Source organism: Phycodurus eques, chromosome 10 (assembly GCF_024500275.1).
Source record: "Phycodurus eques isolate BA_2022a chromosome 10, UOR_Pequ_1.1, whole genome shotgun sequence".
Lineage (NCBI taxonomy): Eukaryota > Metazoa > Chordata > Actinopteri > Syngnathiformes > Syngnathidae > Phycodurus > Phycodurus eques.
In genome coordinates this window covers 22,629,461-22,655,032 of record NC_084534.1, presented here as the reverse complement: position 1 = coordinate 22,655,032, position 25,572 = coordinate 22,629,461, and the positions used below count along the sequence as shown (strand labels likewise).

The window sequence follows — 25,572 nt, the reverse complement described above, 5'->3', positions numbered from 1 at the left end:
TCTTAGCTCACTACATCTATCAACCTTCTTTGGTCTTCCTCGAGTAAAGAAATTGGTTATGTAGCTTTTGCGTAACCTTGGTAACAAACAAACAAACCAATCAACAAGCCAACAAAAGACAATAAGGAATGTTCTCACTTTTGTGACGGTAGCAATAAACATTTACTGTATTTACATTACAATATAAAGGGTACACGGCACGTACAAGGAAGCACGGGTAGCTTGTTGGGGAGGCAACGGCTAGGGGGCGTCGGTCGGCGGATTTGCTTCAGCTTGTCAATCTTGAGGTTCTCCAGCCTCTTGAGAGCCTGCGCCGACATTCCCATCGTCGCTGCCGTGCTTCCCGGTTCCCCTCCGCCTCCCCCGGCCGTTCCGCCGTCCTCCAGGGCTGTGAGGTCTTCCAGGCTGCCTGCCGCGTTCAGGTTCATCTCCACACCGCTGTCGTTGTTGTTGGTGCTGCCCAGCGGGGAGCGTTCGCTGCTGCACGACGACTGGCCGCCAGGGCTTGGCTGAGATTTCTGCAACAGGTTGAGTTGTTTGACTTACAGTTGCAAGAAAAAATATGTGAAGCCTTTGGAATTACCTCGATTTCTGCATAAATCGGTCGTATAAATCACAATAATTTAGATAAACCGAATCTACTTAAACTAATAGCACACAAAAAAAATTATGGTAGAGTGTTCCAGTGCATATTCCCGATTTGCTCCTTGCTCTTTTGATTTATTTATTTATTTATTTTTTATTATTATTTTTTTGTATCCTCCGTCTATTTTTTGTACTCAGGCCAAAGCCCTGTTTAATAGAAAAAAAATTGCTTTTGGTTTGATTCCTCAATTCTCAAGAAGCATTACATGCTGTCAACTATGCGTCGCATAAAAGATACAATATAAAATTTCTTGCAACCTAATATACTGTATAACTTGTAGTTTAGATGAAGACACTCACCAGAGTGGTATCAGGAGCCATCAGTTTGCAGTCCTCCCGGCGTTTCTCCTCCTTTTCCAGCAGCAATTCGGCGCCCGGACCTCCGGGGGTTATGGCTGAGCCGGGCTGCCTCGGTCCCGTGTCGCCTCGGTGCTTCTTGGTGATGTGGGCTTCGGGGCCGTGCACCGTCTTCACGTGTTTACGTAACGAGCTCGGGTCTGTGTACCGTTTGGTACAGCCGGGAATCTTGCAAACGTAGGGTTTCTGGACCACGGTAAAGTCCAAGTCAGTACAGAACAGTCGCAAAAAGCCAGAATCTTGTACAATAGGTTTGGATAATTTTGTGGTACACTACCTCATTGGAGTGGGTTCTGTTCTGGTGTTTAGCCCGATCTGAGGCGTTTGAGAAGGCCTTGTTGCAGCCCTCGTGTTCACACACGTAGGGTTTCTCCCCAGTGTGAGAGCGCAGGTGCGTCTTTAGGTTTTCCAGACGGGAGTATGCTTTGTTACAGCCTTCAAACTGAAGTAAAAATGCAGATGCTATTGTTAGTAAATGTTATTTCATACAAGGAGAATCAAAGCAGCAGGGGCTTCCAGGGGACACTTCATGCAAAAGTTCCTTTTTTAATGGCTTGCATACAAACATGGGTCTCTGGAGTGCCTACCCACAGATTGAGTGTAAAATTGAACAACCACGTAAGCCTTTTGTGAGCTGCCTTTTTTCCACAATGTGTCTGTGAGCGAGCCGTTCTGAATTTTGAGGGACTGTGACATAACAATGTGGCTAATTATCATAAAAAACATCCCCCACACTGGGTTTCTCCACCCATGATTTGGCAGCTTGGGTGTGCGAAGTTCCAGAGCCACTTTCAAACCATTGCCAAACTACAATATCTGAAACAATACGTCAAAGCCGAAAGGTAAGCATATCTGTGTTCAGTATTGTTGGATGTGCACATTATCATTAGCCAACTGTGTTAGCTTCTGATAATCGGCACGTAGTGGATTATTGCGCTGTGAAGTTGTCGATGAGGTGGGGACGGGGACTATTCATGTTTGGTGATGTCTGGTGCATACGCGACATACACTTACCGGCAGACTTAATGACAAGTGCCTGAAATGTCGTGCATGAAGTGCTGCTTCCCAGAGTGAAAATACTTTTATTGTCCTTTTGGGCGCTCACTTTTTTTCCCCCCCACACTCTTGGCTCTGCTCCCACAAGTAAAAGCTGCTTGCTTCACTCAACCCCCAATCTCCGCCACCTCGTCTTCATTTAAAAAAAAAAAAATCTGTACTCTCCTTTGGCCCAACAGTATATGGTGGTGTGGGGGTGACTTGGAGCATTTTTTTTTTTTTTCATGAGACAGGACCACCCCCTCAAAACGGGCTAATTACAGCAAGACAACAAATTGAGTGTGAAAAGTGTGAGATGGAATTCTCGAGCCTTGGGGTGTTTTGACAAAAACATGTCATAGACATGTTATAAAGATGAAACTGTTTTATATGGTGACAAAAACATAATATACAAGACTCAAAGGTTGCAAAATTAGGTACACCTACTGTACCTAATGAGTGTCATCAAGAAACTAGAAGACGAAGAATTGTGTTTACTCACAGTGCACTTGTGCGGCTTCTCCCCAGTGTGCCTGCGCATGTGGACCACCAGCATGTACTGGGCCTTGAATGGCCGCTGCTCGCGAGAACACTCCTGCCAGTGGCACACGAACTCCTTCTTCTCGCCGTGGATGTGCTCATTGTTGATGTGCTGCAAACAAAAAATATATTTTTTTTAAGCTCGGATGCATTCGATGCTATTTTTTGCTGCATTCGCTCTTACGTGAACGAGTTGGTCCTGCGTGTCAAACTCCTTGTTACAGCTCTCCCAGTGGCAGTTGGTTTCGTAGACGGCCTCCGGTTCGGGCTTGCCGTCCTCCTTGTCCAAGTCGTCTCGGCCGTCCAGGAGACCTAAGAGAGGGTCCTGATGAAACACATGAAAACCAGACAGCAAAAATATTAGAATGATTCTCTTTTCCCCCTACTAAGGAAATATGATTCATGCTCCTTGATGTACCACAAGTTTGCATCCAAGCTACAGTAATGCTCTCACTATATGTTACTTATAATTTAGCCCTTTATTGGTAAAGTAAACTTAACTATCATCAGCAAATACAAATAAAAAAATATTGAAATATACATATTTTATACTGTTGCATTATTTTAACTGCAATGGTTGAGGATATATATATTTTTAGAATTTAAATCATACCTCAAAATCATCTTTTAACAGTGGCTTATTTGTGTACATTTATGTTTCCTTTTGTTAGTAATTTTCACCTGCTGGTATATCTTTGTATGGGTGTTTTTAAAGGCACAAGTTATGATTAAAATAATTTTTAAATATGTAAAATTGTACTCAAAATGTTCTAAAAAATATAGAAACATGATCAAAAATATAGGAAAACAAAAACAATTAGCATGTCATCAAAACTATTAAAAAATAATTACAAATGACAAATTATTTAAAATATGATATACTTAAAATATTTTAAAACGTTAAAATGCACTAAATATTTGTAAATATACAATTAAAACACAATTATTACATGTAACCAATTACAACAATCAGTGAAATCATTAATTTTAAATATTATATAAAAATCATTAACTCATATTCAAATATCTACAAGTATTGAATCTATTATAAATGTTAAATATGTAAAAAAAAATCAAACATTCCAAATGATTTTAGAAAAAGAATAAAAACTATTCATAAAGATTACAAGCATTAAGAGAGATTAAACAATTAAAAAATGGCAATTACGACAGCATCTTTATAAAAATGTCTATAAAAGAACAATGTTCATATATAGTTGACACTACCATTGACATTCCACAATTATTTTGTTAAAGTGGTTGTTGGAGAACCACACTTGAGCATCCAGAGGTTCCTTTTGTACTAATGTACATACTGTATTTTGTGCTTGTGTGGCTTTATAACCGAAAACTAGTAACAACGCTCACCAATTCAAACAAGAACCACTAGAATAAAAAGGCTGAATGTTTGGCTGCAGCTCTTGTATTGGGCTTTGCTGATGATTTTCTGACCGGCGACTGTATATCACAGCTTATCATTGACCGGCGACTGTATATTACAGTCAACAGGGTGTAAGGATGTAAAAATGTTCTCGTACCTGAGTACCGGTGGAGGAAGGGCTGGCCACATCTCCCTCAGACCTCTCCTCCAGGCTCTTCACATTCATGCCATCCATCACCACTCCCAACCCGGGCTCGGTCTTTAGCTACAATGTACATAATGTACACATATTTAAACTATTTCTAGACTCTTGTCATTTCGCTTTTGTAGCATCAAGCTTCCCCTCAGCTGTCAGAAACAGACCAGACCGCACATAGATAACGCATCAAGCTGAAAAAGAGACAGTAATAAGGGAAGTCGTACTTGTCCGTGTTTGGGCGGCGCGTGGAGACGAGGGTTGTGGGCGGGGAGTCGGGACGCCTGGCACGGGCCCGATGCGTGAGGTGTTCCCCCGCCTACTCCTGCGTACATGGAGCCCTGAGGTCTGGATTGGCAGTTCATGTTGCCAGAATAGCCCATTGATGGACTGCAGGGGGACACGGAATGATGGTTAAAATATATTTACAATAAAAGTAATAGTGGCAATTTTTGATTTGGGGCTAGATGGTAAAACTAAAAATGCATGGTTTGGGACCGCCACGATGAAGGCGTTCCAATTGCGCAGCTGGCTAAAAGTGTCATCAAGACCATGAAATACCAAAACCGCGGTGCTGCACCACTCCAGGGGTGTGCGTGATGAAATGGCCAATGGCAGTCTTGGATCATAATAAATATGAACAGCAGGAATTGTTCATGATAAATTTACACATTTGTTTCTCAAAATAACCCAGTGGTTAGAGGGGTAATTTCTACATATAGTCAAGGATGAATTATTAATTATTGTAATAATACAAATAATATATCGGTTACAATGTTTGGTTTGGTTTTTTTTAATTTAAAATGATGACTTAAAATTCATCGAAAAAAAAATAAAAATAAACATTTAAAAATAAAATGGGTGTTGAAAGGGTATTTGAACTAAAAAGTTTGGGAAAGGCTGAATTACAGTACTGTAGCGCCACTAAGTGGGAAAGTTGGTCATTTACCCTGTCATCAACCATTCACTACCTGTCCAGACTTTTACCAGTATTTTAAAAAGGGGTTCTTCGATGGTACTTGTGTCTCCCCTTGACAAATTTACTTTGTAGTTTTTGCATCAGCCTGCGAACAAACCAACAAGCAGAAATCAGAACAATACCTCTCGATTTATGGTGCTTGTTTTTCTTTTCTTTTCTTTTTTTTTTAGCATAATTATCCCCACTCCCTAGCAATAATTAGCAAATAAGTTGAGTCAGGATCCTAAAGCAGTGTTGAATAAGTACTAAAGGAAGGAGGGTAGAAGAGTAGTTGCTGCAAAATAAAAAGTGGGTCTGAGGTAGAGGTATGGAGGTAAGAAAAGGCAGAAAAGCAGGTTAAAGCAACAGAAGGAAGGATGTAAGGATGCATTCATAAAAAAATGGGTCTGAAGGTAGGAAGGCAGCAAAGTGGTCCGGAAGGAAGGAGGGAATGTACCAACGGAAGGCAGAAAAGGGAGGATGACACAAGCATGTAAGAATTTAAAAAAATAAAAAAATAAAAATAGGTGTGATGGAAGGAAGGAAGGAAAGAACGAGTGAATGAAGGCAGTGAAGTATTTTTTTAAGCAAAGGTAGCTAGGATGTACAGTAAGTAATACAAAGGAAGGACGGAAAAAGGTCAGCAAGGCAAAAAATGCCAGGAAAAAAAACCCCGTAATAAAATGAATGACTTACTAAGAGAGTGCATCTACATTATATTCAATATGTGCATGTGCAAGCTATATCATAAAGGAATACGGCGTATGCTGTATAAAAGATGTGACCTCATGGCGCTGACGGACAGATGGCCGTACGAGCCGGCCCCGTTGGGCGTGCAGCGAGCGTTGACGAAGGCCACCAGGGAGTTGGGCGACGTTCGGATGACCGTCTGCAGGTCCACGCTGGGGTCAGAGAGCGGTGAGATGGACAACGCTCGCTTTTTACTCAGCTTCAGGATGGAGCGCGGCGTGGAAAACCTCGAGCCTGCTCCAAAGTGGCAACAGGAAAAATAAAAAGGAAAAAAAAAAGTGCTGATAATGGCCGTATTTATTATTGTCATTATTTTGGGCTTCTTACCGTCACCTGAGCCAATCTGATCCGAGGCCGACTGGCAGAAGTTGTGATGGGAGGACATCATGTTGTTCTGGTTACAGTAGGGGGCGCTGTTGCCTGTGAAAAGAGTCAGGGTCCTTGGTTACTAGCACTGAAACAGAAGTGGGAAAGTTCGTTAGAGTCCGGGGGAATTTCTTCAAAGGGAAAATCTTAAAATCGTAGCTTGTCAATTGTCAATTGGAAGCTCTGGTGGTGGGAGACGATCATTTCTAATACCCCAGGGGCCATATTGCATTGCATGGAGAATCATCAAGATTTGCCACCAAGCTTCGCCTGCACCGTGCAGTTGAAAACTCACCATTTTTAAACTGAAATATTGCCCATCTGTCTAGTATACTCAGTTACCATTTGGTGGCGATTGGAAAAACTCCCTATTTCGAGCACACCCAATGTTGCAAACTCACTCACTGACCTTCCGTGGGCGCCATGCTCCGATGGCCCATCGTGCCGAGGGGTGGCGGGGCCTGGGGAGGCCTCATGTATGGATCCAAGCAGTGACCGATGCTCTGGGCCGGTCCCGATCCGTGACCCATACCGGGAGTCGTGGGATTGTACATGGCTCTGCAGTCCTGAGGAGGGCCGTTGAGGAGCGGGGCTCGCAGCGAGGGGACATCGCTGTACGGAGACTGGTCCGCTGGCAGTAAGCTGTGGAAGAATCCAGAACAAGCATAGAATCAGTTAAATGGACAAAGTCAATACAACTTGCAAGGCGAAACTGTCAGCAAATTCAGAAGTGGCAAAAGTACTCACACTCTGTACTTAAGTATAAGTACCAGTTTTAAAAAAAAAAAAAAAACCTCACCCTTTCCCCCGTCTATTTTTACACTCCACATGACAGTTGCGTGTCACCAAACAAGCCTTCGCAGCCCACAGATTGCTTCTTCTTGATTTGTTTTGACAGTCGGCAGCAGTTTGATCGAGTCTATTCGTCAACCAAAATGTATTTAAATCTTATTTTGATAAATGTGAATTGCATTTGGGGGGGGGGGAATCAATCTCGTATGTAACCCACTTCTCTCACCAAAAGTCACCAATGGCAACCATTCCAGGGTGTACCCCGCTTCTTTCACTAAAAGTCAGCCAGCAATGAAGACTAGAAATTATCCATAGGTAAGAACCTGCAATTGGCTGGCGATCAGTCCGTGGTGGAACACCCTTCTATTGCCAACAGTCAGCTTGGACAGGCTCCAACTGACCCTCAACTCTAATGAGGACAAGTGCTATAGAAAAAAGATGGATGAACGGCGTTCAACCACTGGGTTGAAAAAGCAGGACCGTCCTGGTCCGGCATGGGCTCGGCTGTGATGTCTCCTCCTTCCCACCAGAGGGCAGCTTGTCATTGTTTTGCTTGGAGCTGATGGAAAAGAAGTCCTCTGGGTGTTTCGGATTCCCAAGTTCCCAAATTGGAGAAGGGAACCTTCCAGTCTCTCTTGAAGTTGAAAAAACCTTTTTTTGTCCCTCCAAAAAGAGGCCTCCTCCATCCATCCATCCATCCATCCACCTACCTTGTCCTAATTCTCCCTTTCAGCTCTTCAAATCTTGTATTCCCTACTGGAGCTTAATCTGCGCTCTCTAATTCACTACTGCCCCCCAACCCCACCCTAACCCAGAATGCAACCCAGCTCCCCTTTTCTCTTCTGCCATTCAATCTGTTCAGTTTCACGGTTTCTCCCTCTGGCCCCTCCAATCTCCCTCTTTGCCTATCTTCTTCTATCTCCTCCACCTTCCTCTACGGCCCGGCCCGTTGCCTCAATACGGTAACCTGAGCAGAGCAGCGGGGCCACGGGGCAGTCATGCAGAGCGCAGCGGGGGCCGGTCAGCCTGTAATTAGCAGCTGTCAGAGAGGCAGAGTCCGCCCTGCAACCTGGGTGGCATGGGGAACGAAGGGAGGGGAAAGAGGGTTGGTGCAGACAGTGAAAAGCGGGGGTGTGAAGGCTGAGCTTGCTCCACAACAATTGCTGCAGCACCCTCAGAGTCAAAAGCAGGATGAAAATAGAAGCAGGTTCTAAGCGTCTGCTAAGGTGTCACTATCACCAATGCGATGCTATGATGGCACAAGGAGTCATTATTTTGGGCTAAAGCACTAAAGAGATGATATTCTGTTTTCGTCACTTTAAAATGTGACTTAAATGCTACTTGAGTTTTGGGGAGAACACATTCCCGCTGCAAAAGATCAGTTGTCATTTTAACGTCCTTTTGGTTTAGTTGGGTTTTGGTGGGATTCGTTGTATCCTGTACATGTTTTCTGTTCCTCTTTCCTTATAAACCTTAAATTAGATTTTTCCAACTGAAGGCCTTATTTCATGGTCATGTAATCTAAAATGACATCAATTGACAAATGCCATCTACTACCCCTATAAATCCAAAACCCAGTGACCCTGTTAGCCCATCAGAAACCTGAAGAAAGTCATTTCCAGAAAAGGAATGAAATCAATAATGACAAATTTACCAGCCAAACCAATTTTTAATAGTATTTGTGATGTAATGCCTCAGTAAATATGTGAAATATGAATTAAAATTGTCCATGCATTCCTGAGTTGCAGATTTTTTTCTGCCAATAGGCTTGAAATCAGGTCATTCTTATTTCTTATCTACGTCACTAGCGAAGACCTCCGCCTTCCCTTTCTGCCCCTGAGCCAGTGCTTTCAACATTACAAACACTTGTGATCTCACAAGTGGGTCTTCTACATGGAGGTAACCAATGAGAGGAAAGCGGGCGGTCTTAGCCAAATATGGACAAAGCGGATACAAAACTGGGTCAAACAGAAGTAACTGTCAGAGGGACCTTTTCTGGTCACTCATGACAAAACCGAGGTGTTTTTTTAAATTAAATTGACAGTTTTATACTAAGTCCATGTTACTGTATGGCGGTCTTAAATAAAATAAATATAAATATATATTTAAAACAATCAAATTATTGTTGCTTTTTCCCCTCCCCAAAATGGATTAAGGAAGTCAATTAATAATATTAACCGTAATCCGAAGGCCTTTTTTATCTCATCAAAAACCTGAAGAAATTCATTTGTTGGAAAACGCATAAAAACAACATGGACAAATTTTGGATCAAAATGGTTAGAAAGCTGTGGGGGGAAAATATTAGTGCCATTACATTTCCCTTAGTATTTTCTAATAAAGTGAAAACAATTACAATTAATTATTGTTTTTACACCGATATATGATCAAGGAAGCCCATCTCCCTAACTCTAAAGCCTTTTTAACCCATCAGAAACACGCAGAAAGTCATTTGTGGAAAAGGCACGATAACAACAATGGCAAATTTAAGGAAACGTATGTGGATCGAAGTTATCTCATTTTGAAGATGACATTAAAAATCCATGGTAAAATGAACAAAAGTATGAAATATTCATGTGCAGTGCTTCTTACCCTCTGGAGGGCAAGGTGTCATAGTGATACAGCCCCTGGTGTGGCTGCATGTCCACTGGCATCGGAGCTCAGAGACGGCCGACTGCTCCCCTTATGCCAACGACCTGCCGGCAGCCCAAATACAAGGACACGCGCGGGTTAGTTAAGAACCGGCTCGGCGCCAAACCAAAGTGAACCGAAATACCCCAGAAGGACAAAAACAATTGCGGACGCGTAGGACGTTAATAACAGAGCAAAGCAAACAAGAGAAGGCCTTCGCCGAAAGGTGGAGTTTATTTTAAAAGCAGCGCTGGTTAGAAAATGCATTACATTATAAGTACAAGTAGAAATTATAGCGGGAATAACTGACATTCAAAGCCACACAAATTTACTGGAACGCAAAGGAACCCCTATGTATGCTGTATACAGTATACTTTATATACAGGAGTGCATTTTAAAATCTGTATTTAATCTCATTCTCTGATAACAAACCTTTTTAATCACTCGGATGCAAATACCTTTTTTTTTTTTTTATTTCCCTCATATAATTGTAGTTGACCAGCACGCAGGCTTGTAGGATAACATTTGAAAAAGGTGTACACTGTATGTTAGACATTTCTGACCCTCTTTTAGCCCCCTTTGTGACTAAAAGCAATATACTGTATGTATTAAATATACAATGAAAAATAAAGTCTACATACACCATATCTAATCTATACATACAGTACATTCATACATACTGTACATACATACTAAGTAATACAAAGTTTTCCAATTTGTAGATTTTCCTTGTTTTTTTGTTCTATTTGTGAATGAGTATGAGATGTTTGCCAGCAATGTGTAAATTAATTCAAAAGTATCATTTCAAAAATTGTAAATTGAAATATTAAAAATATATTAATATTTAGTAAAAATATTTGCCCCTCCTTTTAGTCCTTTGTATCACTGCTAGGTTGATACAGTACACCCACCTGTTCCCAATTAGCCTGTTCACCTGTGGGATGTTCCAAACAGGCGTTTGATGAGCATTCCTCAACTTTCTCAGTCTTTTTTGCCACCTGTCCCAGGAACGTGTTGCAGCCATAAAATTCAGAGTTTTTTATATATATATATATATATATATAATATTTCAAAGATTCTGCCAGGGTATGTAAATTTATGAGCACAACTGTAGATATATGCAGTCATACGTACCCCTGTCGTATTGGAACGAAAGTGTAGGCTACACCTTTTTTATAACCACTAGGTGGCATATTAGAATGAAAGTGTACACCTTTCTCATAACCTCTAGGTGGCGGTGGCATTTTGGAGTGAAAGGGTACAGCTTTTTCATAACCACTCGATGGAGGCATACATTTATATGTTTCCATTTGCCCCTATACCTATGTATAATGCCCACTATTCACGGTTGACAATTTTTTTTTTGGGGGGGGGGGGGGGGGAAATATGCGCATTATACACAAGAAATTAGGGTAATCGTACATTACACTTAATAATAAATAGCTTACAGATTTGATTTCAGAAATGAAATCTCTCGCTCTCCCTTTCTTTCACTAACAATCCAGACTCAAAGTAGCTCCTCCCTGACATACAATGCTTGTGTCTCAGTTGAGATGCAGCAATTCGACATACTTCCTTGATACCAATGCACTTTGCTATTTCGACTCATCGGCCTTTGGTGGCATCTTGCGGCATCTTGGGGTGTTTCAGTAAGAGAAATCAGAATCTGCTGAAGCTAATTCTTCCACTCAACACTTATGACCCGGCTTCTCATGGAGCCAGGCGATCATGTTGCTGCCGTTCATGTGACGAGCGTAGAAACAAAGTCGCGCTGGCCCCGAGATGAAAGCCTCCGTCTGCTGTTGCCAGGAGCGTTATGTGGCCGTGTAAGTGTTAAAAGGGTAGCAGGGAGCTGTTTAAGCCCCCAAGTCACCTTTGGGGATTTGGAATGTAAAGTTAGCAAGTGGCTAAATGACATGGGCGGCCCGCTGGTGCTAATTGTATGTATTCGCTGCTGGCTTGGCATGTATGTATGATAATTAGCTGCAAGTGCTAAATAGAGATCTCGCCATGCACTTCAGCTGCCCAGAGCTCGTAAATGCTACGAAAGGGCGCTTACACACACACACACACACACACACACACCTGTCAGTCTCGCCAAGGGGCTATCACAATATTAGAGTGTTCAACAAGTCTGGAGAGGCTGCGACTCTACTGTACAAGTGCGTAAGTGAGGTGGCAGGTGCAAGTCAAGTGAGTGTGTGTGTGTGTGTGTGTTTGGGAAGATCAATGAACCTCAGTAATGTATAAAACTACCTGCATATAAATTGAGTCACTGAGAACTAAAGTGGGCTAACTCTATATACTGTATGATTTCATTTATTTAAAAAATAACCGTGAGTTAAAATACAAAATATTATTTCATAATATTTTAAGGACTTAGAGGATATCATTTTGTTGTATTTTTACAATATTTGTATTCACTTTTTATTTTTCATTACTTTGTGTTCATTAATACTCAAATTATTTTTAATGATTACATTTTCAGATGTAATCTTAATAAATTCTGTGTGCATAAAATTCAGTGGTGGTGCTGCTGGTGTTGATGATTATGATTATTATTACTATTGTTATCATTAATTATCTGTTTTATATATGTTGATTTACTCTAATGCCTATTTTATTTTCCGGTTTTAATGTTAACAATTACTACATGTGGGAAATACCACTAAACCTAATAAAGTTAATAAAATAAAAGTGAATTAGTTTAAAACACTGGACAAACACGGAAGACATGCCGTGGCCAGGCTTTGCTGCAAATGTTGTTTCATTTTATTTTTCAAACATTTTTGTTAATTTTTCAATTTATTGCCTTATTTTAATTTATATTCATCTGTACTCATAATATTTAGATCCACAAATGAGTTGTTTTTTGTATGTTAATCGACTAAATTCTTACATAAATTAAACATAGACAGACACACACACAGAAACAAACCAAAATGTTGAAAGAGAAATGACTTTCTCATGTAGAATATGAATAGCCATGTTATACAAATTTTAGTCCTCCACAATTGCCTGTTGTCCTGCAGTGACACAACTTTCTAACAGCATTGTCCTATTTTTGGCCAATTACTCATGAGAATCTCAGTGCGAGTTTGCCCAGTGGAATTTTGTGGCATTGGCTTCGAGAAGGATGGGGCAGCAGCAAATTAAAACCGCCGCAACATAAATCAAACGACTGACTAAAGCAAGCGAGGGAATCGGGTACAAACCACCCCAGATGTCGCCCCGATTTTGCAACATTTTGGAACAACAGGGGCATCCATATTTTGCAGTTACGTGCAGGTTGGATGAGGTTCATATGTTGGCCTTTCGAGCCAACACTTGAAGCTTGACCCTAGTTCCAAATTAAGCGCACACAAGGGGGGTGAGAATAGTTGAGCTCCAAGTCAACGCTTGTTTATTTGAGCACAACAACCATCGTTTCTCAGTGTTCTGTTGGACATTCTGAGTTTAGCAGACCTTCTTCAAGATGTGTGATTAGAGTAGTAGAATGACAGGCCATGACTATAAGGCACATATTATGGAAGATGGACTGTTTAATTGCTTGAATTTACAGTAAATGGTTGGATCTCTGGTGTGCCTGCCCATGCATCGTGTGAAATGAAACAACCAAGTAAATCTGTTATGAGCTCCCTATTTTTGAGAGCAGGCTGTTCAGATTTTTTTTTCCGAATTGCGATCTTTGCATAATTTGGCAAATTTACATAATACCGCCCCTACGCTGAATTTTTCTCCGCCCATGATTTGGTAGCGAGGCTAAGCAAAGAGCTGCCGTTTTTCGAGTTTGGCAGTGTGTCCGCTGTATGCTCCACATTGCGGATTGGTGATGAAGTGCTGCCGATACAAGTGAAAATACAAATTGTACTTTGTTTTTATGGTGGCTTGCTTTTCTCTTCAGACTATGAGCTGCTTGAGAAGAAGTCGCTGGCCGCAAAACCCTAGCTCCGCCCCCGTCGTCATAGTAACGGAAGGTGTACTTGGCTTTGGCCGGTCTGTAGTGAGGCAGGCTGAGCATTGGCTCATTTGCATGCGACAGGACCGCCCGCTCAAAATCAGGTGTCTTCCCGGGAGGCGAGAAAATTAGGATTAAAACTGTGCTATTATTCCTGATCCTTGAGATATTTTCTACCTTATTAAGACAAATGGGAAACAATCCTCAATATGTCTCCTTTAAGGGTAGCAAAAGAGCAAGGAGTATGTTGGCATCATATGTTGGCATCATGTCGGGTGACATTTCCCCTAAATCATCAGATCCTCCTTCCTGTTAGGTGGCCTCCAGAGAGGACAGACATTTCCTCAGGTCGCCGGTCACATGGGACAAAATGGCCTGACCCAGCCCTTTTCCCCCACCTAACCCTTCCTTTTTGTGGGGTGTGACACGGATCTGGCCCTCATATTTCCTTGCGCACTTTGCGGAAGATCTGTTTTTTTTCCATCTCCCAGTTGGGAAATGTAAATACACAGCATGTGTGTTTACATGTGTTTACCGGATCGTCGGTCTATCAGGAGTCCCTGATTCTTAAAACTTGAGTGTCCTTTACACAAAATGGTTATCACAAAATTACAGCCGTGGACTTTGCAGAGAAACATGCAATATGAGATCTTTGTGCAGTGGTCTGTCGGGTGTACGTTTTCACCGGTGGGAGCAGTTAATTACGCATTTGTACTTTATGGAACACGGTGGACGACTGGTTAGCACGTCTGCCGCACAGTTCTGAGGAACGGGCTTCAAATCCCGGCCCCGCTCGTGTGGAGTTTGCATGTTCTCCCCGTGCCTACGTGGGTTTTCTCCAGGCACTCCGGTTTCCTCCCACATCCCAAAAACATGCATTGATTGAAAACTCTAAATTGCCCTTCGTTGTGAATGTGTGCGCGAATGGTTATTTGTTTAAATGTGCCCTGTGATTGGCTAGCGACCAGTTCAGAGTGTACCCCGCCTCTCACCCGTAGATAGCTGGGATAGGCTCCAGCACGCCCGCGACCCTTGTGAGGATAAAACAGTACAGAAAATGGAGGGATGGAACTGTAAACACTAATCAGGTTTTTGTGTTTACCAGAGGGTAAATAGGTGTATGACGTAAAATGTGCGACACGCAAAATTTTGCAAGAAGCTGACCACCACATCGTAAACAAGACACTAACGACTTCTGACTCCTCTCAGTATTTTTTTAGAAGTCAAATCCTCCCTATTTCATTCTATTTGTCACACTGAAGTTGCCATTCTGTGTTGAAAAATGGTCAAGGCAATCCCAAAGTCAGGTGTTCACGGCAGCACAGGCTGGAATCCAACCAGGACACCACATACCATAGCACCGTAGCTGGCATCCCAATGGATATCTGCCAAAAAGTGGAATGATACAGAACATTGACTTTGATATCCTTTACAGCTTTACAGAATGGAAATACAGACAAGTGAATACCATTTTGTAGTGTGGTCAAGTGGACTTCTCCATGGAAATGGGGCAGTCTGGTTCCAAATGGGAACATATTGGATGTAAAACGTCAGTTCACTCAAGAACATTGTCTCAGAGGGATTGGTAGTGTAGTGATGTACATAGCCCGCTTTGATTCAGATGCTGTGGGAAGGGTTCCCCAACCTGCCATTGACTGGCAACCAGTCCAGGGTCTAAGTCCAGTAAATGGGAAATTACTGACCCTGGACAGAAAACAGCATATAGAAAATGGTGGCTGGATGCTTGGTTATTTGTATCAGCTATCAGTTCACCAAAAGGGCATTTGGTAGTCTAGTGGATCACATAGCCCATTTTCATGCAGAGGATATTGTATGAATTCCTTTTGTGCCATTCACTGGTGGCCAGTTCGCGGTGCAGTTCACATTTCACCAAAGTCAACTGGGATATGCTCACCCTAAACAGGGTGAATGTTCGAGAAATTGATAATGTTGGTGTTTATTTGTGTCAGAGCTATTGGCAAATACTGTGGGAGGGATTACCAAAACTGTCATTGACTGGTGACCAGTCTAGGGTGTAGTCCATCTGAGGTAAGTGCGCTGGGTTTACCCTGCACAGGATACATTGTGGAGAAAATTGTGCCGTATGAGAGGTTATTTGTACGAGGGCCATTCTTAGTGGTTCACATAGCCAACTTCCACGCAGAGGCTATGGGATGAATCTCTGACCTGCAACTGCCTGGCGACAAGTGACTTTGTTTTTGTCAAACCTGAGATGAGAGTCAAATGTGGTTCAGTCAAATGCAGAGGATATGGGATGAATTCCTGATGTGCCATTGATTAGTGACCAATTCGCAGTATAGTCCACATTTTACCCGAGGTCAACTGAGGTAGACTCAACCTGAACAGGAAGAACAGTCTAGAAATTGGTAGATAAATGAGTGATTATTTGTGTCAGAGCTGTTGCCAAATACCGTGGGAGGGATTCCCCGACCTACCTTTGACTGGGAACCAGTCCAGGGTATAATCCACCTTTCGTCGACAGGCTAAACTCACACTGAACAGGATACCTCGTGTAAAATAATTATGGATAGATGGATGTATGGGTGGATGGTCATTTGTATCAGGACCATTGGTGTAGTACTTCAGATAGCCTTTCATGCATAAGCCGTGGAATGGATTCCCCGTCCTGCAGATTTGGTTGGTGGACGTTGTTGACCAGTCCAGGGTGTAGTCCCCCTTTCGTCAACTTGTCTAGACTGACCCTGAACTGGAAGCATGGTATTGAAAATGGTAGCTGTTTGGTGGGTTATTTGCATCATAAAGCAGTTCACCAAAAGTCGTCTGCGGTTTGGCCCGACACGTCAACAAGTGGAAAATGATGGTTGTGATTGTGCAGGCTACAAGTTCAAGTTCTCTGCAGATTAAACGTCAATGACTGTGTTCCCTGGCTGCCATCTTTTCTCGACTCTGTATCTCTGTCTACTATCTCCTGCTGCCTCCACCCTCATTCCTCCTCTCTCACTCTCTGGGCTCATTCCGACTCTCACTCCCTCATTCCCTCGCTCCCCCCTCCTGGCAGCAGTGCAGTCGAGGTGGGTGTTCTCAGGGCTGTTATGACTTAGAGAGACGATAATGGTAGCTGTAATGTAGCCAGCCGTTCCTGATGTGGCCGGCCTTGCGGAGGATGGTGTTGTGTTAAGGCTGGAGGGCGGGGGAAGCCTCAGCCAACCACGGGGGCCAGAAGACCCTGCCCTCGCGTTCCCTTACTCTTCTCCGCCCTCCAACCCACTGACATTTTGCGGCCCTCTTGTTTTCCTTCAGTGGTAAACTTTGTTTTTAAATTCTGGTTTTGTTTTGCTAACCCCACCCCACCCGACACGGACTCTCAAGGGCTCGCCCCCCTTGCCTCCTTGCCCACTTTCCCTGTTCACCCTCCTCTCTGTTTCTACCCCTTTTACTCAGTGAATTCCTCACAGTTGCTGTAATGTGATGGGACGGCAGAGGGGAGGGCGGGCTGCTGCTGGTGGTGGGGGTCACGGTGTGACCACCGCAAAGGCCACCGGGCTGGAGACATCACCGTAATGTACAATAAGCCTCGACTCACTGACCTGCTGCGGGCCAGATTAGCGTCAGATCGACTTCCATTGTTGAGCGTCATGGAAAGGACTTTAATTCCCTTTTCTGCTTTAGCGTGACACTCACAAGATATCAAACAAAAGTAAACATCATTGTGAAAATAGATTTGAAAAAATTGCTTTGTTTTGGATTTTGGTACCCTGAACCGAGTGAACCCTGAAATTTTGTGCAACTTTTGAGGCACATTTTTCCCAGGTTCGTTTTCAAATTCCAAAAATATGTGTGACTTTTGAAATACATATTTTCCGAATTAACCTTCCAACTCCAAACGTTTATGCATGTGTGAGGTGTAATTTTCACCAAAATTTTTTCCAACCCAGTGGTATCTCAACTTACATGTGACCCAACTTAGTTATTTGAACAAATGAACCGTCACTGGGCCAATATTTTTCTGTTTTGAATTGATAACAACAATTTGTTATGAACACTAGATGGTGGCAGCTAATTTTACAACATGGATGCAGTAGTTTGGCAGATAGTCAACAATTCTTCAAAAAATAAGCCAAGCTGCTTCAAGCTCCTTATTGCCACTCCTAACTGAAGCTTAATGAAAAGCTAACTACTAACAACTTTAAAGATAATTAAAGTTTGTGTATTCAACCAGATCATATAACTTAAGAAAGTCAGATAGCTTAATGCTAACACACAATGCAAAACTCTATAGATGGCCAAACAAAAGTACCGTCAATGTCAGTGTTATAACCCTGTCAGGAATGAATATTTGAACATAAATGGTAGCACTACATGCAGAAAGAGCCTATGATAATACTCCCAGCCATATATTCTTTATCTTCCGTGAAAAACGACTAATTACACTCTAGCTGACTGAGTCACTGAGTTGGGAAAGTATTATATTGCCCCCTGGTGGCCAAGTGCACCGGGGGACCACAATGTCAATGGGCATTGAATTATGAACTCATGATGCACAAATTCTTTACATTCTATTTACCTCTTACTTCTGTTTGTTTTTATAAAGTACAATGCTGTAGGGTGCAATTTTTGTAATTAAAACACATATTACAAAATTTTTGTCGGTGTTTTATGTGGGGTTGGAATGGATTTCAGCAGTAAATGATGATCTGAGATACAACTGTTTTGAGTTATGAGTGTGGTCACGGAAAACATTCAACTCGTTAGTCAAAGCACCACTGAACAGAATTTTGAGGGAATTTTTTTGCGGGATTTGTTTTTTAAGTGTTCCTCTCAACGAACACAAACATCCATCCATCCATCCATTTTCAACACCGCTTATCCTGGTTAGGGTCACGGGGCGCTGGACCCTATCCCAGCTGACCTCGGGCGAAAGGCGGACTACACCCTGAACTGGTCGCCAGTCAGTCACAGGGCTCATATAGACACGGACAACCATTTGCACTCACATTCATACCGTCACTGAGTGGGAACTGAATCCACGCTGCCCGCACCAAAGTCAGGCAAGTGCACCACTGCACCATCAATGACGAACGCAAACATTTTTATTTTTAAATGGAAGCACATTCGCATGTAATTAAATTATTTTGTAACAAATAAGAGTTGGTGAAAGTGTTGTCATAATCCTGGATAATCAGTGTCTTTTCTTAGCTTTGCTCCCTCAGGTTAAAGAACACCGCAAATCATCCTGTGTTGAAAAAAAAAAAAATGACAAAATAGTCAACACTTATGTTTACTCGACTGGCTTTGTGGCTTAGCCCAGTCATCAGATGGGCTAATTCACACCTCGGCTGTTCAAGTATTGTAAACAGCGGGTGCTGATTTGCCGCTGTTGGCGTTCTCACACTGTCAAAAGGAAGCGTTGATACCTTGTTGCTACACGGCCAGAGTGACTGATGACAGACATTGCGACGGCACCGGAAGACTTTGTTCATGGCGACAATCCAACAGTAGCAAGGGGAGGGCAAGCTTTATTTTCAGTATGCATGTTTTGTTATGACATTGTTACAACATGGTAATAACACTGTGACATCATTGACGGTATGAGGGTTCTTCAATTTTAAAACTTTTGAGGTGTACTCTTCCTGTATTTTTTCCTCCTTTTTTTTGCAGCTTTTGAGGTGTGTATTTCCTGGATTTGTTTTCTATTGCAAAATGCTATGTGACTTTTGAGGTAAACATTTTCCCAGATGTTTGTCTTTTTTTTTCTTTCCCAATCCAAAGATTTTTATGACGTTTGAGGTGTACTTTCCCAAGATTTTGTACTACTGAATTTCAAAGATTTGTACAACTTTTATTTCGTTCCAAGATTTGTTTTCTAACTCTGAATTTCTGTAAACGATTTGAAGTACATTAAAGCTATAAACTGCGATTTCTGGCGCCCCCTAACTCTGGAATTCAACATTCCAACAAAGCCTTGGTCGCTTCGAGATGACGTAGGCTAAATGCTTGTCCGGCCTCCTTCCAACTCCGGATGCTTTCTCCTTTCTCTATGGCTCAGTCGAACTGCGCGCTGTCCATATTTGGGCCTGCCTGTTCGTAGATAAAATACGTATTTTCCGCTACGTCATTTTAGTGCGCCACCAAGTGATCCAGTGTAGGACTGTATAGGACAGCCACGATATAAAAGAAAAATAAATACTGAAAAATATAGCAAGATGTGTCCGAAGTCGATAGGCTTAATCAGCATTCTGCCATCTATGGTGAAAATGACTTTCTTTTTTTTTAACAAAAAAAAAAATAGCTGTGGGTTATAGATTTAAACACCATTTTTTTTATGAACTCCAAAGTTTTCTGTGAAAAAAAATAGTTTGTGTATTTTTCATTGTAGCTTTCCTTCTGCACGACTTCAGTGCTTCTCTGCAGGCCACCCAGCCGTCTAGCTGCACATACCTGCGGTTTCTTGCACCCCACTCCTCCGCCTCCCCCTGACACAGACATGAACGCACACACAAGCACAGACACGCGCGCACACACGCACAAACTTTCTTCCCTGACGTGTCCAACATGTATCGGCAACGTTGGCCCACATCTTGTCTTCCCAGTATATTTTTTTTCAAAACTAAAAAAATGAAACTATTCATGTTTATTATTCCAGATGTTTATTTCTTTTTAACAAATTCACACATTTGCAACGCTGACGTTTTGCTGAAATTTCTCATGACTATTGAAGCACATTTTTACCAGATTTTATTTGGAACTTTAAAGATTAGGGCGACTTTTGAGTGCTTTCCCCTCTGTTATTAATATTTTGGCCAATTTTTCAGTATTTATCTCAAGGATTGTCTTTCAAACAAACAAACAAAAGATTTGTGTGATTTCTTTTTTTTTCTTTTTTTAAAAGTTGTCTTACTCCTCTTTTTGGAAGAGTTTGGAAGAAAACTAGCTGTGCGGATTTTGACCGTTTTTTTCAGGATTTTTTGGTGACTCCCAATTATTCGTGTGACTCGTATCTCCATTGTACTCACAGGCGTAAATTATTTATCCTTTGCGAAAAGTAACTGATATCGATGCAGCTCGGCTGAAACGGTGTTTCGTCATCAAATCTACGTGTAGTATGTTTGTACGATACAGGACGGTATGTATGTATTATACTGCCCCTGTTGCCCATTGAATTGTCCCGATGCACAAACTGTTTAACTCCATACATGCTATGAAATTATGTTACAACTGGATATTTATATAAAGTACAATAGAGTGCAGTGCAATTTTTAAAAAAAAATACTTTAAAAAAAAACGCTCTACCAAAATGTTTGTTGGTGTTTTGGGGGGCACTGGAGCAGATGAATGGCATTTCCATCCGTTTCAGTGGGAAAATATTATTTGGGATATGATATTTCCCTCTCCATTGCCCCTTTTTACCTCGTGCTTCAACCACCCCCACCCCAACCACACACAGGCACACACATTTTCTTCCCCGACATGTCCAACATGTATCAGCAACGTTGGCTGCTGTCTCATCTTCTCCCTTGCCTCTCCTTCTTCTTCTTCCTCTTCTTCTGTGTATTAGTCGTGTAGCAGCTAGGTATTATGAGTATTTCTTTGAACTCCTTTTAAGGAGAGGCGCCGGGGGAAACGGGGCTAAGAAAAAAGAAACAACGGCGGAGGGGGGCGGGAATGATAGATGGATAAAGCAGATGAGGAGAGGTGGATTCACACAGCTGGCTCGCAGCTGTAGCCGGCAGCTTGCGGTAATGCAAATCTATAAACAACAAAGGAAGAACGGAGGAAAAAAAATCATAAATCCTCCAATACCACTAATTAATTAGCACTCTTCTATGGGAAGCCATTTGAGCATTTCTTCGATATCCAGCTTAAGGTCCATGCGCCAGTACGCTCCTTGTTCTCACTAGGAAGACAATTTAGAGCCCTGGTAAAGCAACTGTGTCCTACTAGTAATGTTTTATCCACTACTAGGGCTACTTTTGGCCTACTACTATGAACAAACTACAAATTAGGGATGTCACGATCACATTTTTTTGCACCAGCATTTATTCGATGTCCATCTCGAGGTCCGTACTAGTAGGTCAAAAGTGGCACTAGTAGTGGAAAAAGTGTTACTACTACGTTCTACTCTTCATCCTGGTTTGGTCGTCCAGGCTCATCCCTGTCACCACCAAGCCTTTTTTCCCCCCGACACCAGCGGCTCACTCCAAACCTCAAACCAGATCATTATCCACTGGGTTGACACAAGCACCGCAGTGATTATAAGAAAAATAATAATCCTAACAGTCTTGGGTGGGCAGGCCATATTTATAGGCATGCTGCCGCTGCTACTTATATATTCGTTCGCTGTGCAACAGCTGCAGGAAGAGAGACAGAAGGGCACCAGGCGATGGGAATGAGAGTGCGTGCGTGGGCGGATTCCCGGCGCATGTGTGCGGCAGAAAGCGGGGGAAAGACCAAGACGGGAGAGTCGGCATACACTACTGGAGCGTGTGTGTGCATGCGTGTGTGTGTGTGTGGGAGGAAACCGCCGGACATGCATGACGACAACACGGAGGAGTAGCAGGCATCGATGCCTCATGTGGATTTTATTGCGCGTCCATGGTTTAGTCAGTTTAGTTATATTATTAAATGCGTCCAGAGAGATAAATGGACACAAAATGGCTGATCTTTGTGATGTGGTTTCCTTTTAGGGCTCTGAAGGAATTCCTCACGTCATCGTGACGCGTTTCCACCGAGCGGTACGGTACAGTTCCGACAAGTTTGAAAGTGGTAGTTCCTGATCTGGCCTGCGTTTCGAACGCGGCCGAACCGCAGCAGAGTTTCCATCGAGCGGTACGGTTTGGTTCAATTCAGTTACGTTATACATCCCTACAATCGGAGTGTAGGGTGAAGATAAACCTGTTGCTGTCCATTGATTGGTCGACAGAATTGTCGCGTCGGTGTTTCAGTGAATATTCGTGTTTTCGGCATTCACTAATTCACATACAGAGGTGCCTTGAGATAAGAGTGAACTTGACTGACTTGACAACAAGCAGCAGTTTAGCAGATTGTGAACAATTCTTCATAAAGGAGCTTTGAGCTGTTTCGCTGCTGAAGTTTACTGTCAAGCTTAAACATTAAACAAAGAGAATTTCACGTTGGCTTTTCGACAATCACAGTTTTGGGTTAAACTCAGCTAGGTTAATGCTAACACACAATGTAAAACGCCATGGATGGGTTAGCAAGACTAGCATTGATGTTGCAGTCGTTATAATAACCCTTGAAGCAATTGCTTTGAACACAAACAGTGGAGCCACACATGTAGACAGATAATATAAAAATACTCACAGGCAAATATTCGTTATCCTCTGTGAAGAAAAACTAATATTGCTGCAGCTTCGTGTACTGTATATGCGTATGTCTGTATTATACTGTCTCCAGATGGCCAAGGCACATACACCGGATTTTCCAGAGGCGGCCCTCCATGAAGTTTCTTTATGGGGGCCCATAATCTGGGGCTACGCCTCTGCCAGTCGCATTTTACTATAAGGATGCAGTAGTCTCATGCATGATGCACTGTGCTCGCTCTCCATACACAACATGAGCTCTCCTCATGTGTGGTCCATCAAAGAGCCTTGCTCATTAATCACCACCAATTATTTCCACACACACACATTTTAGTGCCTTACTGTCTCACTGGCACGGATATAAATAACACACACACACACACACAAGTGTACTCTACTGTATGCATGCACACCACGTTATGATATCCCACCAGGAGTGTAATCAAGATGCATTAACATTACTAAAAGGCAACAAATGACTCATTAAGTAACGGCAGGACGCTAATGCTAATGCTACAAACAATACCCTTTATCCTCAGCTACAAACGTCTGTATATTATATAATTTATGATTCTTTTTTTTCTTTCAGTGTTCTTTCTTTCTGTCAAGAGAGCCGCAAATGTCTGTTAATCACATGATTTTTGTCAACAATTAGATTATATTAGGATTTTATTGATGTTCATCTCTGTCAAAAGGGAAAAAAAATCTAAAAATGACACCATATGCATATTTACAGTTTATGATCATGTATGTTATGTATGTTAAAGAAAGGACTCGTGTTATTGTTTTACAAAATAGAATTTTAAAACTGCATTACATGTATTGTTAACTTGATCAAGTCTCAAAAATGTCCATATTGAAAAATATCTCAAACGTGTTTTTATAAATTACTGACTGTAAAGTGTCTGTCCATTAAAAAACATTTGAATTAAAATAGTAGTAAACGGGCACGGTGGCCGACTGGTTAGAGCGTCAGCCTCACAGTTCTGAGGCCCCGGGTTCAATCCCCGCGGGGCCCCGCCTGTGTGGAGTTTGCATGTTCTCCCCGTGCCTGCGTGGGTTTTCTCCGGGCACTCCGGTTTCCTCCCACATCCCAAAAACATGCATTCATTGGAGACTCTAAATTGCCCGTAGGCATGACTGTGAGTGCGAACGGTTGTTTGTTTGTATGCGCCCTGCGATTGGCTGGCAACCAGTTCAGGGTGTACCCCGCCTCCTGCCCGATGACAGCTGGGATCGGCTCCAGCACGCCCGCGACCCTAGTGAGGAGAAGCGGCTCAGAAAATGGATGGATGGATGGAGAGCAGTAAACGTAAAATGCTTGAGTGTTAAAACTGTGTAATATTTTTCTAAAAATGTGTTCTATCTGTCTATCTATCCATTCATCCATTTTCCACACGCCTTATGTGAAATGTCTATTGAAAAGAATACAATTTATTTCGTCTTCTTAAAAATACTACTATCTATAGAATGTGTGTGTGCGCATTAAAATAACAGCAAATTGTTTCGCGACTAAAAATTCTAAAAGTACTGTACATAGATTTTTAAATCGATATTGCAGTAACTGTAAAATGTCCAATTTAAAAATGTAAATTAAAAATCACTAAAATATCTGTATTAAAAATATATATTTTTATTCAAAGAGTAGTAACTAGCATGACATTCTGAAAGTGTATAAAATATATATATATATATTTTTGCATTAACAGTAACAGAATAGAAACTGTGTGTTTGTCTTTTGAGACATTTAAGTGTTCCAGGAAAAGTTGTCAATGGCGTGATGCGCTCACATAGCACAATAGCACTAAAAGCGGTTTGCATGTAAGAAAAATGAGTAAGAGTGAATCTCTGGATAAAGGAAAGAAAAGAAAAAAAAAGAAATCTGGCTTCCGTCACGTTGTTTTGTAGCGGATGACTCACCGAGTCTGTGTGTGGTATTCATGGCCTCCTTTCTATGGCGGGATGGAGGGAATCGGAGGGGATCCAAAAGGGGGGGGGGGGGGAGAAAGAGAGAGTGACAAAGAGGAAGAAAAAGAAGCTGATGCCCGCAGACGAACAGAGAGAGAGAGAGAGAGAGGAGCGAGATACTATGCTTGAGCAGATCTTTTGACTGACAAGGGGAAGCATTGCCAGCGTCCCGTTTCGCACAGTGTTTTCCCACCTGATCATCGCAGAGTCAGTGCCAACAAATACTCACAGGCCCTCATTTTGTTACATCCGTTAAGGTCAAATGATTGCTATTGACACTATAGAGTATAGTGTATATACAGTGGATATAGAAAGTCTACACACCCCTGTTCAAATGCCCGATTTTTTTTAAATCTGAAACTATTAGACCAAAATCAATCTTTTTCCAACTTTTTTCCACAATTAATGTGACCTTTAACGTGTACAACTCAACTGAAATACAATGAAATCTTTTTCAGAGGGGAAGTAAAAATAAACAACTGAGATAATGTTGTTGCATAAGTGTGCACAGCCTCTAACTTGGGGTGTGGCCGTATTCAGAATTAGCCGATCATGTTTAAACTCATTTTAAATGGGTGTCACCATTTAAAGTGCCTCTGATTAACCACAAATGAAGTTCAGATGTTCCAGTAGGCTTTTGTGTGCCATATTACTTTGTTTCTACTTTGTTTTGTGGTATGTTCAAAATTGATGATT

At 42.0% G+C, this 25,572-nt stretch overlaps 1 protein-coding gene across 3 annotated transcripts in view; it reads right to left on the bottom strand.

The window, feature by feature from the left end:
- The window catches only part of gli1 (GLI family zinc finger 1), a 58,180-nt gene that overhangs the window by 3,479 nt on the left and 29,129 nt on the right, over window positions 1-25,572 (bottom strand). Inside the window, exons 2-12 of one of the 3 annotated variants that reach the window (XM_061688213.1) lie at window positions 9,610-9,713; window positions 6,638-6,870; window positions 6,190-6,282; window positions 5,898-6,096; window positions 4,382-4,544; window positions 4,116-4,223; window positions 2,762-2,902; window positions 2,540-2,689; window positions 1,280-1,444; window positions 946-1,188; window positions 206-518 (exon numbers count right to left, since the gene is read on the bottom strand). In XM_061688213.1, coding sequence (XP_061544197.1) covers window positions 206-518; window positions 946-1,188; window positions 1,280-1,444; window positions 2,540-2,689; window positions 2,762-2,902; window positions 4,116-4,223; window positions 4,382-4,544; window positions 5,898-6,096; window positions 6,190-6,282; window positions 6,638-6,870; window positions 9,610-9,671 — 1,870 coding nt within the window. In that variant the 5' untranslated portion in view covers window positions 9,672-9,713. The remainder of the gene's footprint in view (window positions 1-205; window positions 519-945; window positions 1,189-1,279; window positions 1,445-2,539; window positions 2,690-2,761; window positions 2,903-4,115; window positions 4,224-4,381; window positions 4,545-5,897; window positions 6,097-6,189; window positions 6,283-6,637; window positions 6,871-9,609; window positions 9,714-25,572) is intronic. The other 2 variants (XM_061688215.1, XM_061688216.1) reach the window with 2 other exon arrangements.